Source organism: Helobdella robusta (assembly GCF_000326865.2).
Source record: "Helobdella robusta unplaced genomic scaffold HELROscaffold_58, whole genome shotgun sequence".
Taxonomy (NCBI): domain Eukaryota; kingdom Metazoa; phylum Annelida; class Clitellata; order Rhynchobdellida; family Glossiphoniidae; genus Helobdella; species Helobdella robusta.
Genome location: NW_008705317.1, coordinates 151,969 through 167,995, shown reverse-complemented (window position 1 = coordinate 167,995; position 16,027 = coordinate 151,969). Strand labels below are relative to the sequence as shown.

The 16,027-nt window shown below is 31.7% G+C and overlaps 1 protein-coding gene across 1 annotated transcript; it reads right to left on the bottom strand.

The window, feature by feature from the left end:
• Positions 1-1,840: 1,840 nt before the first annotated feature.
• HELRODRAFT_179941 (hypothetical protein) lies at positions 1,841-2,317 on the bottom strand (the record flags this gene model as incomplete). Its single annotated transcript, XM_009028736.1, has 1 exon — positions 1,841-2,317. One exon carries the CDS (start codon positions 2,315-2,317, stop codon positions 1,841-1,843), a length of 477 nt encoding a protein of 158 aa, XP_009026984.1.
• Positions 2,318-16,027: the final 13,710 nt, after the last annotated feature.

The window sequence follows — 16,027 nt, the reverse complement described above, 5'->3', positions numbered from 1 at the left end:
TTGTTCATGACAGCTGAGATCACCATCTTTGCCTAATAATTTTGCAAATGATGTAAGTGGTTTTTTTACTAATTTTTGCAATGGCGTTTGATGACTAATACCGCCGGTGTCAGCCATTAGAGCACAATACCTGCAAAATAAACCTTGTTCCACATGCGAGTATGTCAACCATGCATTAAATGTTTCCAAGTGACTTTTCAAAATGTACCGTTTTTCATTTTTACCATTTTTAATATGATTTGAATACGGAAATTTGTAGCCAAATTCTGGTTTCCATGGATTTTGTAGAAGTTCAAATTTTATATCATCATTAATTGTTTTATTACTGCTGCCCACATACAGTCCAATATCATTATTATGTACAAAATCCATTTGTTGATAGACTTTTTCATTATTCTTTATCTTGTTATCTTCGTCATTATCGTGCAAAGCTACTTGCTCAAATGATTTATCATTTTTAACAATCACTTTTTCATTATGATTATCGGAACTATCGCCTTCATGTAGTTCTAAAAAAATAAACTAAATTTAACTTAACTCTGAACACTTATTTAACAATTTCTATGCTACTAGTGAACAAATTCATATCGTATGGTGATCTAACCTGGTGGATGTGCCCTTTTAGTTCGTTTCACAAAACGATCCATATATATTTAAATTAATCTTCTAAAAAAAACTGAAAATATGATTATGAATTATGATACTTATACAGTACTATTACTAGCGCAACTCAAATTTGAATTTTTAAAATGAAAATCAGACGGAAGAAGCGTGTATTTTGCCGCGTGGGTGCGTTCATAATTTTCCTTTGATCATTTGTAATAAAAGTTATAAATAAATCAAAGTAAACATAAAACATTATATTATTCAATTAATTTACATTCTAAAATTTATAATCAAAAATGGATATATTCAACATTACAAAATATTTATTTAAAAATTTTCGTCCCCCCCCCCCCCAGTCAAACTTCCTGGATCCGCCCTTGGCTGAACGTTTTTTTTTCTATTAACAACTTGAAACAAATTTTCTAAATACAAATTTTTTCAATTTCAAACACAAAAAATTATACGGCTATTAATAAACTTACAAAAAGTTAAACCACTGGTTATACATTTGGTTGGCTGGCTCAATAGTAGTAAAAACCTTAACAACTCCGTTTTACTTCTTTTATCTTTTTGTGTCATATGTCAGATCATGTCCTAATTTTTCACTATTACTTTCCAAAACTTGACGCACTTAACTCTTACTTTTAATATCTCGGAGCGAAATCTCTAAAAATAAATCTTTCTGTATATAAGAACTGAGAATAAGATGACACACACAAAATTTTTATATAATTTTCTGTTTAAAACCTACCATAGCTATGATAATTTCTGTATGAAATATCGGTTATACCAGTAAATAAAAAATCGATTCTTTAGATTAAAAATATGCAACCTTTCGTGTCTTTCGTTTAAATAATGGAATTGACAGTATTTAGAATGTTTAGGTTGTTTGATATTTTTCAGTCATAAATGTCACCATGGTTGCTTTATCAGCAAATTATTTAGATCTTAAAAGATTAAATCCGGCGTTGGAGCTAGTGTGTTTCGCTTTCTTGGGAGATCATTTGTTAAGTATGTAATTGAGATTATAATTTGTTCACGATCATTTTTTATTTTGTCAATTTTTAAATATTAATAGCAGGTTACTTTATTATTTTTTTCCATCTGGCTTATTCATACTGATTTGGACGACGACTGCATGCTCTCCTAAAAAAAATATAAAATATATGTAAATACATAATCACAAGGAGTATACATATATAAATATTTACAAAAAATATACATATGTACATATTTACAAAAGTGAAGTGCTACGCAGACTGCGCTGTTTTAGACTCATGTTGTTTCCCTGGAGGCTGACGGAAACCGCTGGCTTTGAAATGCTGGCTCTTTTCATTGCTTTAACTTTTCTACTAAGTTCTTCCAGCTTGGTTGGTTTTCTTTTTTTCGACCCACCCTTCGCTGGCCCACCTTCAACTTTCCATTTTGGTCGAATGATGTATTCCGTGAGGGATGGTTCTGGTACTCTAGCTCTATCAGCCGGATTCGCATCTTCCGGCAATAAACGTTGTTTTTCAACCAAAGTGGCATCTCCTCGTAATGAACGTTCGTCTTTCTTTTTCACGGTTAAGGCTTCGGTAAATCCCACGCGTGCACCGAAAAATTTTCTTTCTTCCTGCTCTTCAGTTTTTGAGGAAATTTTTCGTATTTTAGGACAGTGTTCTAAATCTCTGTTGTCTTTCTTTTCTTGCAAAATCTTTAAAAGCAGCATCTGGACAAAATAACGGTTTGGCCCACCTTGTTATCAACTTCTGACATCTACCTTTGTTATTTGCAGTTTTTTTTGGATGTTTGTAAAGGTAGGCCACTGCCTTTCCGAGCCCACTTCTATCTAACAAAAATGCAATAATATATAATAATATTATAACATACAAACTAAGATGCAGGTGTACGAACTATATAACGGTGTGTTTGCAATAAGTGAGTATCATTCATGGATGTAATATCCGTTATTAATATATCTTTGGTTTCATTGGTCCTTCATATTAATATTAGGATAATATTTTCTTTTGCGCTTTAGAATTTTAGATTCTGTTCCTGAATGTCTATGGTTCTTAATATTTCTGTAGCAATTTCTCCCGGTCTGGTCTTCGCATATTTTCTGCAAATTTAAATTTAATGTAGAAAAAGTTGTCTGCAATTTAAAGTTTTGAAGTCATCTTCTAAATCTAAATAAAAAGTTTGCAGTAATTTATTTCTATTAATTATTCTTTTCCGACAACAGCGTAAGTGTCGCGAGAAATTTGGCCGTAATTTCGCCGGCTTTTGAAAGCAGAAATAAAGTTTTTTTTAAATCGGCCAAGAATTAATCAAGAATTAAAGATGTCCGGTTCTCCGACATTGTTCATTTTGGTGGGCAAGCCGATGGCCAGATGCGACAAGCAACTCATCTTGGATAGGATAAATACTGGTTCGTTAGTTCATCTCATTTAGCTTTTTTATTTAGTTTTTGTTTCTAGTAATTAATAATTAAATTAATTTATAGTTTTAGTTAGATTAGAGATTAGTTAGATCTCAGCTCCTCCCCTATTGGATCCCTAATCTAATAAATTTTCCTTAAGCTGCTAATTTATTACAACCTCATTGTCATGGGGACGGTTTTTTGATCATTAGATCATTGTTTTAAAAATTTAATTTAAATCTTTGCTAGATAGCAGATTATTGATGTGAAATGAGACTTTTTTTGGAACTTTTAAGTAAATGAAATTAATATATTAATTTCTTTTTTAAATTTAATAATTAAGTTACTAAAAATTGTTCTTTTTATCATTTTATTATATTTTTACAAAAATTCTCTTAGTTTGTTTTAACTTTTTAAATGGATTTTATATATTTTATTTTTTATTTATTATTTTTTTTTATCATCCTAGGATCATTATGAATTCAGTGCACAAGTCTTAAATGCAATGAATATTACTGTTATAGAATAAACAATATAAATTATTTGAAAACCTCTTTTCACACTTTTTTGTAGTAAATCTTATTTTAAATTTATAAAAAAAAGTCTAACCTTTTAGAAAAACAAACAAACTTGACTTCAAATTTTTATGTTAAGCGTGGTTCTATGTACTTGTAAAAAAATTTTTTTGGTATTTTATTTCGCTAATTATGTAAAAATATTATCAAGTTTATGATAGGCAATTATAGTCTAGGCTGAGAAAGACATTATAAGCTGTAGGAATGGAGTTTAGTTATTGTTTGTTGAAGATTAAACTTGTTGAAATTTTAAACTTTCTTCGCAACAATGTTTGTCTTGGTGTTTAACATAGAGACTTAATTTAAATAAGTAAGGTAAATATTACAAATGTTTGCTGAGCTAATTTAAAATAGATAATTAAACTTTTCATTTTCTCATTTTATAATAAGAAGAACTTTGTAATTAAATTATATTAAATTAAATTATGTTAAATTAAATTATATTATAATTAAAGTTATAATTTATGCACATGTTATCTTGTTGCTTGTTATATGTTGTATTAGATGCAGATGAGTAGGATTTGTATGCTCTGTTATTCTAGTTTGATTAGGGTTTGGTTACTTGGGTTTATAAATCTTTAAATATATTATATATTATTCATTTATTTATTTGTTTGTTTGTTTATTTTTTTTAAGGTTGCTGCTTTTTGCTGATGACTGTTATTTAGTCATTTGTCTAAAACATCATGCATATATTATATGTGATGGAGTGTATATATACACACACACACACACACACACACACACATATATATATATATATATATCGTTTATCATGTAAGTTTAGTTGATGAAGCCATGCTGATGATGATGATGATTCAGTTGTTGATAATGATGCTGCTGAAGAACACAGTTGATAATAATGATGTTGGGGGTGATGATAATGATGTTGGAGGTGATGGTAGAGGTGATGATTATGATGTCCTACTGCTGACATGCATCTCCTTCCCACTCTTCTACTCAGTCCCATGCATGCAATCTGTCATACTAACCACTGCTGAAGACTTAAGACAAATCATTCAAAACCAGTTTGTGTTGATGAAGGTGATGATGAAGGCGATGATGATGATGATAATGTTAGCTGTTATTTTATTGATGGTGGGTCCAGATGGTGATTACAATCCAAATGGCATTGACTATAGTGGTGATAATGAATGTTGGAAATTGTGAACTTTATGGCTTTGATATTACAAGTGGTGATGAGTGTTGTGCTGATGATAATATAGCCATATCATAATACTAATAATAATGATGATGATGATGATGTTATTGATGGTGAATATGTGATGATAATGACTGATTCACCATGTTCTAGGCGTGACTAATCTATACAGTGGCACAATATATGCATGCATGCAATCCATTTATTCATCAATTGTACTATTCATCCTTTTGTGCGTTGTGCACTTGCTGCTAAAGTTGATGAGTGAGTGAGTGAGTGGGTGGGTGGGTGAGTGAGTGGGTGAGGTACATTTTTTGGATAATATCTTCATCAATATTTTCATCTTATTGCTGTTATCAGTCTTTTTTTATCAGTTTATTGGTTAACCATTGTCATCATTATCATCGTCATCATCATCAAGAGCATCATCATCGTCAACAGCTTCATCATTAGCATCGTCAACATCATCAGCATCATCATCATCAACCACAACAGCAGCTATATATAAGAATCATTAATATTGTTTTTTCCCTGCTGCTTGATATTTTTTTTATTATCTTATGATTTATTTTATTATTATTGCTCTCTATTAAAATATTTGGTCAACTTATTCCTATTTATTATTAATAATTTCGGCATTATTTTAAAAAATGACTACTACTGCTGCTGCTGCTACTACTACTACTACTACTACTTCAGGTAGTGTTGATGGTATTATAAATGATAATAAAATAAATGAAAAAAATGAATTACATTCCATTATGCAAATAAAACCTCATAGTATGTTGTTACATCTGTACTGCCCTACATACATATGATTCAAGTTTGTATCTTTACATATTATAAACCAACTCCTTCCACATTAGAATTAATTACATTTCAATTAATTAGTATTACTTTGAATTATTATTTTCATTAATATTGTTATGATTTATGTTGTTAAATCTTTATTATGTTTATATTATTTTCTTATTTTAACTATAGATTTCTCTCTCTCTCTCTCTCTCTCTCTCTCTCTCTCTCTCTCTCTCTCTCTCTCTCCTTTCCTCTCTCTTTCATGCCTTTTTATGGGATGGCAGATGACTTGGCATATTTTATGTTGCATAACATACAAATAAGAATATTTACATGTATGTGTGTGTTCGCTTTTGTGTGTGTGTGTGTGTGTGTCGGTGTGTGTATGCTTATTTATTTCTGCATGCATGTGATGGCCAGTGTGATAACTTGACTTGACCTCACTTATTTCCCCTGTTGCATTTAAACAGATATGTGTACAGATATGTAAGTACTTGAATGTATATAATAAACAAATACACAGGGTACAGAGTATGAACACGTCCTTAAAATCCACACGCACACGTACACATTCTAGATTATTTTCATTCTAACTTCCAGAAATTATTCAGGAAAATGTATGGAATGTAATTTTTTTTGCACTCTTAATAATGTTGTTTTGTGCATGAGTATTCATTCATTCATCAACTCATTATTACTTTTTATTTATCTTCTTGTGTATGTGTTTGCCTATAAAAGTGTTTGTGCCTGTCTGTTTGGTTGTATCCATGTTTGCATTCAAATTCATTTGATATAGTGTTCTTTCATGTTTTTTTTTTCATTTTCTATGTCCTTTTATGTATATTTGTTATTTTTTACGTTTGAATTTATGTAGTGATGTTTTTTTTTTGTATGAATGTTTTTTTTCTTGCATTTTTCCGTGAGTTTTATGTATGTATGTATTTATTTATTCATATATATATATATATATCTTCAGTACATTCACTGATTCTTTTTATATCCATGTTACGTATCTATTGGTTATTATGTACAATTCTACTTGTAGTTCTACTTGTATAGGCCGCTTATAGTTCTGTATATGCTGCTTGGCTGGGTATGGTAAAGCTTAGTCACAAGGTGAAATGGTAATGATGTCGTTGTTATTATCATCAACAACAACATTATCATCATCATTACAATCCGATCATCATCATCAACAACATCATCATTACAATCATTATTTCATCAGATCATTATTTTATTTTTTACAACATTACAATTTTACAACATTATTTTATTTTTTGTGTGTGCAAATAAATGATTTCACGATTTCATCATCATCAACAACAACATCATCATCATCATCATTGCCATTCTAATGTCATCATAATCATGTCTGCTTCTCCTTATTCTATGACATATGCATCTTAATAAACAAAACTACATCATCGTCATCATCATATTGTCATTATTATTAGTGTTGTTATTTTATTATTATTATTATTATTATTATTATTAGTAGTAGTAGTAGTATTATTATTTTGTTTTATAAACAGCAACACCATTGTATTAATTGCTAATGATAATCGGTTTTAGGCTATCATCATCAATGTTGTTTTTGTTGTTGTTGTTATTTTAGCAGCAACAATTGGATTAATTACAGACAATAACTTTTTGTCATCATCTCCGCCATCATCATCATCGTTGATATCTTATCATCAATGACACCATATCATCAGTGATATCATATCATCATTGATATCATACATCATTATGTTTGCTATCTTGGCTTGTCCATTATTGTACAGTTGCTGTTATTGCCATTATCATTACATTGTACTATATTGCATTCTATTTTAATGGCTATCATCATCGTCGTCGTTGTAGTTGTTTCATCATCAATCATCGTCGTCATCATCAGTATCACTATCATGACCGTGCCAATGGATCTCTTTGTTATGAGTTGTGCTTATATTATAACTTCTTTTGACTGTTACTCATTCGCCATCTGTTATTTGTTTATACTCCTCTTCACAGTGCAAGTGTATGTGTGCGTGTGCGTGCGTGCGTGTGTGTTTATACTTTGCTTGAGTTTGTGTGTCCGTGTGTGTTTGTATGTCTGTGTGTGTTTGTATGTACAAATTTACGTATGTGTATGTGCTTAGCTCCATGTCACTGATTTGTGAATATGAGTTTTTTCACTCTGTGTGTGTGTGTGTGTGTTTTTTTTTTATTTTTTGTATTGTTAATTTTCTTGGTGTGTTGATGCGTTCGTTGTCAGTTTGAAAGTTTTGTTTTGTTACTGTATACGTGTTGGTAATAATACTTTGGTACGTTTGTATTATTCTATATGCATCTTTCACAATTATTCTGTCTTTTCTCTTGTCTCGTTTGCATGCACATAATCATTGTTGTACTTAAATTTTGTACCACGTTTGGTTGTATGTTATATTATTTCACATCATCCAAATACACCTCAGTACCGTACACAACACATACACACAAACACATATACGTAGATACACACAAATACGCGTAAATATCAATCCTTGGTACTTTTTACATATGTTCGAAATACACCACAGTACCGTACACAACACATACACACAAACACATACACACAAATACACCTAAATATCAATCTTTGGTACTTTTTACACATATTCGAAATACACCACAGTACCGTACACAACACATACACACAAATACACCTAAATATCAATTCTTGGTACTTTTTACATATGTTCTTGCATATGTGCGCCTGTGCCTGCTGGAGGCGTTTGTTTACTTTAACTGGCTCGAATGTGTTTGTTTTTTGCGGTGAGAATTCATTGCATTGCGATGCAATTATTCATTGTGTGTTTGTTTGTTTGTGATTGTTTGTGATTGTTTGTTTGTATTTCGTCTTTGTATATTTGTATTTCGTTGTTTGTGCGTGTGCATGTGTTTTTTTGTTTGCATGTTTGTATGTCTGTGATTGTTCTTGGTATTTGTTTATATATTCTGCGTTTTTTAATATTATATGCTTGTTTGTTTTTGTATCGTCTCAATTGACGACACTGTTATTAAGTGCTCAGGCTGGGCAATTTTTTGTTGTTTTGGTCAGTTTTTACTTGCAATACTGTCTGTCTGTCTGTCTGCAGCTAGCATGTCTTGTTGCAGCACACACTAGCTGTTTACATCATTCATTCATTCATATCATCATCATCGTCATATTCATTCATTCATATCATCATCGTCATATTCATTCATATTATCATCATTGTTATCATCACAATCTTCACTCCTGTCATCATCATCACCAACGTCATCGTCATCATCATTGTTGTTATCATCTCCATCGTTATCTGCATCTCCTTCGCCTTCATCTTCGCCATCATCTTCAACATCATCACCATCAGTGTTCATGGTACTCGGTGGTGGATTATGTTTTTCCATCAATTTCTGAGCGGCCTGCACAGGATAAAAAGAATAAAATAAAAAAAGCCGACCATTCCATTGCTGTTAAATTTAGTGAAGAACCATTTGAAAGCACAATTTAAAGAAATTACATGCATCTGCTGGTCTAAATACCACCAACTTTAGGATTAGTTTTGTCTAAAATTGTTGATGACATTTAAATTGATGTTTTTATTTATACTGTTTAGTTAATTACTAATTAATTGTTGGTTTTATTGGCAGACTATTTTTATCTTTATCATCTGCAGACTTTGCACAAAGAAAGAATAGGCAATTAAAAAAGAAATGATTCATTTCATAATATAAGCTTCTAATTTTCTCTTTGTGTCTAAATACATAAATCTAGATAGCATGCAATCCATGCAACATCTTAATATTTTCATTCCATTCCACCATGCTTTCAGATTTCTTATCTCTATTATACATATATATTCTTCATTGTCTCTAAATAGGATGGATGATGAAAATGATGTGTGTGGATGATTAGAATGAGGATGGCGGTGGTTTTATCATCATTGTAATTATTTTTTGTATTGTGCTGTTCTGATATATGCAGAACAGCTTACATATCATTCCTGTATATAAGTAAGCGTTCATGCTACAAAGGGCTAGAATCCACACCATGTGTCACACACACGCTTGTGGCGTTCGGTGGTCTTCAAGTTTCGATCGGTTGGACTGTTTTCGAACCAGGTCATGGCATAACTGCTCGAAACATGGCAGGCACTTCTACCGACTGAGTCACGACTTTTCTATCAAAACGACAAAGATGATAATGATGATGATAAAGAGAATGAAGACGATGATTATAATGATGACGATAAAGATTGAGATGAAAATTATTGAAATGATGACGATTGACAACTTATTTTTTAAATATTAATGTTATAAATATTTCAAATTTAATTTGTAATTATAGCTTGAAATTTTTTAAAAATAAATTTTCATCCAAAATAACGTTTTTATTCCTATACCACTGTGTGTATATTTGTAAGGTAGCAAGCTATATGTGTAATCTGCTGAAGATAATTTAGAAAAATGAACTTTGGATTCTTTTTTTGCTATTTTTTTACATCTTATAACAAAGTTTCTCACTGAGTTGTGAATTACTACAGTCTGAAACAACTGAAATGTAACAATCTATCCTATCTTAAGGTCTTGATGTGTTTATATCCATCCTTGTATGTGAATGTAATCGCGTTTTTACATATGTGTATATTTATGTGTGTTTATTTGTATGTGTGTGTGTGTGTGTAAGAGAGAGAGAGTGTGTGTGTGAGTGTTTCTCTGTGTATGTTCGTATATATGCACTTGTAGTACCATGCTTGTTGCATGTTTAATTATGTGAGACAATCTTGGGATGATAAGGTGAAGATGTTGGATAAAGTATTAAGTGCCAAATACTTAACATTTTAATTGCATTTAATTTGATTGACAGAGCTAGGTTCAGCTAGCTAGGAAATCCTGTTTTGACTACCAACATTTGGTCTGGGTTGCTTTAATTATGTTTGTATGTTTGGTATTTGTTTATTTGTATCTATGTACGTTTGATGGTTGTTTGTTTGTTTGTTTGCTTGTTTGTTTGTTTGTTGGAATGTATTTAGATATGTATCTTGACCATTGGTTGTTTATCTGTTGAATTGATTTTGTTAAAGATACGTGGTTGCGTTTTGCTTTCTTTCCCCTGCTTCAGATATAAAATAAAGGCGCAGCTTTTCGATGATATTTTTTAATAATCAACAACTCTCGTGTCTAATGGAATTGTGGATGTGAATACAATTAATGTAGTTGCGGAATCTGCTCCGCTCATCACAATATGCATTGCTGGGATGAGCGTTTGAATGCTGGGATATCCCTGCATTCAAACCCAGTCGTGATATAAAAACTGAAATGAGGAGGATGATAGTTTCAGGTGTAACAGGGTGAGGTGATATCATTTTCGTGGTATATCTGATATTGGTACTTTTGATGGAGGGACGGTTGATATGCTGCAGTGTCATTGATATGCTGACATGGTTCTACAAACAATTAAAAATACCAACCAATTTGGCCTAAGTTTCGCTGATTTTTTTCTCTCTTTCTCTCTCTCTCTCTCTCTCTCTCTCTCTCTCTCTCTCTCTCTCTCTCTCTCTCTCTATTACATCACTCTCACTCTTTTCATTTGTTTTTTTATTCAAATTCATTGACAACATATGTTTTACTTTACAGACAGTATGAACCACTGGAATCATTATGGATTCCAATGGTTAAAGTAAAAATTCAGAGACATCACAAATAAATTGGTGAATGGAAATGCATGCATGAGGTTAATTATGACTGTGACGTTAATTAAAAGAGTGATGTAGATGATGATGGCGTTGGTCATCATACTGATGATGAAGATGATGATGGTGAAGAAGAAGAAGATGAGGAAAGTTATGTTTTCAGGGTAATTGAACTGTGGTCAATATGGCTGATGTTAAGGACGGTGAAAAAGATTATGACGTTTAAAATGATGAAACATTCAGAAGTGAGCGAGTGGCCCGAACAAAGAAACCATATCAATTAGTAAAGATGAGAAGACAGTAGAATTAACAAAGTCGCTTATAACAATAATTGCAGATCACAGAAACAAAGTCTTGGTTATATAAATTCCCTATATAAACTGCAACGCCAAGTGCCGGTATACAAATTCTCTATATAAACTACAACAAGTGCTGAAGATGATTGAAAAATCGATTTTAGGTCCTATACACCCGAGAATGAATTGGAAGACTGTACATTATTCTAACTTTAATAATAAAAATAAATAATGACGACAAGAATCTGGTTAGAAATATTGAGAAATGTAATCAAAAACTATCCAACGCTAGAAATTCGGTAGATTTCATAAATTACTGCTTATATATATTATATATATATAATATATATATATATATATAATGTATGTATGTATGTATATAGAGCGTATTTCAACATCTCTGAAGTGTGCAAGTATGACTCATGTGAAATGTTTTTAAGTTCTGTTTGTTATATTTATATATTGGTGTTTATATACAAACATACACTTGTATATGTACATACAACATACATTTGCACATTCATACATACATATATACATACATACATACATAAACACATACACACATTTATATATTACATACGCTGTGTATATAAGTATATGTTTATATACGTGTATATGTATATATGTATGTATGCATGCATGCATGCATATGTATGTATGTATGTTTCAGCAGAAACGTTATATTAGTTACTCATCCTTCCCATGTTGCTGTTTCACTAAGCTGATCTCTTGTTTTTATAATTTTAACGTATTCTTGTTCACGGTGAATGTCTTATGAACTGCTGCGCAATTCTGTTTGTGTTTGTATGTTTTTTTTAATGGCATGGTATGTAGGTATTTGTGTATGTTTAGTGTGAGAAGGTTCGTATAGATGTGTGTATGTTTGTTTGGTACAGTATTTTGTATTTGGGTATGTTTTGTATGAGATTGCATGTACCAATGTTTGTATGTTTGGGGTTTGTGTGTGTTTGGTATGCGGTGGGATGTATGAATGTGTGTGTGTGTGTGTGTGTGCTTGGTATAATGTACTGTATAATGTATGCATGAGGTATTTTGAATGTGAGGTGGTATTATGTTGTATTTTGTGGATTGTTGTGTAATATTGGGAGATGGATGACGTCATATTGTTGATGGCTCGATTGTTTGGCTGAATGTTAATGCTTTGGGGCAGTTGTTAATGTTGCTACTGTTGTTATTGATGTTGTATATGTTGTTGTGGATGATGGTGATGATGCGTGATTGTTTGGTTTGTTTGTTTATTTGTTTGTTTATTTGGTTTGTTTAGTTTGTTTGATTTTTTGTAAGTTTGTATGACTATAAGCACCATGGACATCTATATAATATACTATATAGAAGTCTATGATAAGCACATACCCTAACATTCAACTTTTTCTCTTTGGCTACCTTCTTTCCATCATAATTAACTTCATTGTTTGTTGAAAATGCAATGAACATTAATTAACTTAATTATATTAATTCTTTATAATTGTCAAAATTGTCTTAATTACATATAACTTGACAATACCTGAATTACTTAGTATATGTAATGTTTAAGAGAAAAACTATATAGGTATTGCATTGTTGTTATTTAGATGGTGTGTATTTATAGGTATTGTATTGTTGTTGAGGAAAGGTATTTTAATGAACTTGTAGTTATTGATACCTGGCTTAGAAACTTTTTACTTTGTAATTAATTTGGTTTCAATTTTTTAAAGTATTGATTGGTTTATAGGTGTTTGTTTTAGATTTCATGTTGTTTAATTTTGGCTTCAATAATGTTTGCTAGTTTATGTTGGGTTAGTTGGTATGATGTGTGTGTTTTTGGTGCTTAGTGCTTTAATTTATTGCATAAAAGTGCCAGTTTGTTAAAAATTTTATCATGAAACTTGTCATTATGTGTATTTTGTGTACATGGATGTGTGGTGTGTGTGCGTGTATGTGTGTGTTGTGTTTATGTGTGTGTTGTGTATGTGTGTGTGTGAAAGAGTGTATGTGTAAGAGTGTATTTGTGTTTATTTTATTTTGATATAACAAACGAATATATGTTATTTTGTATCTGTACCAGTACACACATAAATCTCTGTCCATGGGTTTGTTTGTAGGTACATTTGGGCTATTATTGTGGCCTATGATTTAAAGAAAGAAATGTGTTGTTGTTGTTGTTGTTGTTGTTGTTATTGTTGTTGTTGTTGTTTGATGCTGTCTGAGATTTATGCATGATCATGATACTGCAAGTAACCAATGGTTAAGTAACTGACAACATGTAATGGATTGATGGATCTGTCCTTACTATTTCTGGATGCTTTGTAAATTTTTTTGTATGTATGTATTATTCGAAAATTTGTATTGCGTTAATTACAAACAAAATGTTTCTCAAAAGCACAAAACTTATGTATGTATGTATGTATGTATGTATGTATGTATGTATGTATGTATGTATGTATGTATGTATGTATGTATGTATGCATGTTAAAACCAAAACATGATGAGTGACACTGAACCGTCAAACATCAAGTAACAAATGGATTAAGACTTTGATTTATCGTTAATTGCACATGTCGGCATTCAGTTGGATATTTTCAAGCACACAGACACGCAGGAACCGCTGCAACAAGCACGAAATGTGGTTAGTTGCGAAAAACAGTTCCCTGCTGTCGCCTGATCTCACGCTGATCATTTTACATATCGCCTTAAGAAATTTAAGGGTGTTGGGGTCCATCGGGCCGAGAACCTCGATACATATTGGCAAGAATTCCATCGAGGGGAGGGCGTTCCCATATTTTTTCATTTTCTCGTCCGCTGCCCTGGCCGCGGCCAAACCGCATTCTTTACTTGTCAGGTTTACATATCGTTCGGCAAGGGTGCCAGGGACCGTAACATCCCACGCCAAACATCTACCGGCTCTCCAAGGTATTAGTGTGCATCCGTCCGGGCGCCTACCATCATGCGCAGAAATGCCAGATGGTTCCTTGAGAACTGGGATTGAAGCCTTGGAGAAGAACCGACAAATGTAGTCGTTTAATGCTGAGTGACGTAGTTGACGACCCCCACCCAGGCGATGTATGTATGTATGTATGTGCGAGCCCTTGGTTAAAAACAATAGCCATAAAAACTATCATTTCGCCCCTGCTCAACAGATAATATTAGTGTACAGGGTCTCGCACAGAAGGGCACTTAGCAATGTTCTCTAAAATACAAAATGAATTAAACTTTTGTAACAACAACGATATATTTATGTATGTATGTATGTATGTATACTCTCTGCTGTTATAGGTGGTTATATTCATTGTTTGTCCACCATGTTGTATTAAATTCAGTTTTTTATGTGGCTATATAAATTAGTGATGTTATTTTATGCATGTTTCTGTATTGTTTTCTTCTGTATGTTTCATTATTATTAATTATTAATTATTATTATTATTAATTTATTGTTACCAATTCACTCTTCAACAGTTCTGAGCATGCTTACAAACACATAAATATACACTCACACACACATACATACATACATATATTTATTTTTTACAATATTATATAAATTCTACCGAATGTTTGGCGTTAGAATTTTCGGTAAGTTTCGGTAGAATTTATAGAATATTGTAAAAATTATGGTCTATTACCAACACCTACATACATACTCGCATATATAGTTTCTCCATTTGTTATTGTAGCCATTTTTATTATTTATTTAATATATTTTATTGCAATTGGTCTGGTAGAAATTTTCTTACTTTTCAGGTAGGTAAGTTTGGATACTCATTTTTCACTCATGCATACATACATAGCAAAATACATGCACGTACAGCGTGCGTGCGTACATACATATATACATATATACATATATACATACATACATACATACATACATACATACATACATACATACATACATACATACATACATACACACAGACATGAATAAGAATTTATCAAATTTTTAAAATTCCCTCTTTCGCTTATCTATATTTTGCAAGGGGCATAACATGGATAGGTTGTAACATGTTTATGTCTGTTTTCATAGAAACTAGATGTCTAATTACTCTCTAGAATGTGTCTGTGAATATATGCTAGCGCGTGTGTGTGTATGTGTGTATATGCATGTTTGTAGTATGTAATATGTGAAAATATGTAAATATATACGTGTGTGTGTATATGTGTATGTATGTATTTGTGTGTGTGTGTGTGTGTGTGTGTGTGTGTGTGTGTGTGTGTGTGTGTGTGTGTGTAGATGCATCTTCATTGTTTAGTGATGTAGTCTATGTATGCATCTTCATTGTTAGGTGATGTATTTTATGTAGAGTTTACTTACATGAGATTAATCAGTGAGATTATTAAAGTCCTGGTTGAAATCCGAAGCTGATTAATTAGTTTTTAAATCTCTGTTTTCTGAATTGCTTTGAGTTAAAACTTATTAATTTTTTTTGTCTCATTTCCTATCCTCTGTGAACTTAAGTTGGTTCACGTTAGTAGTTGTGATTGTGGGAATC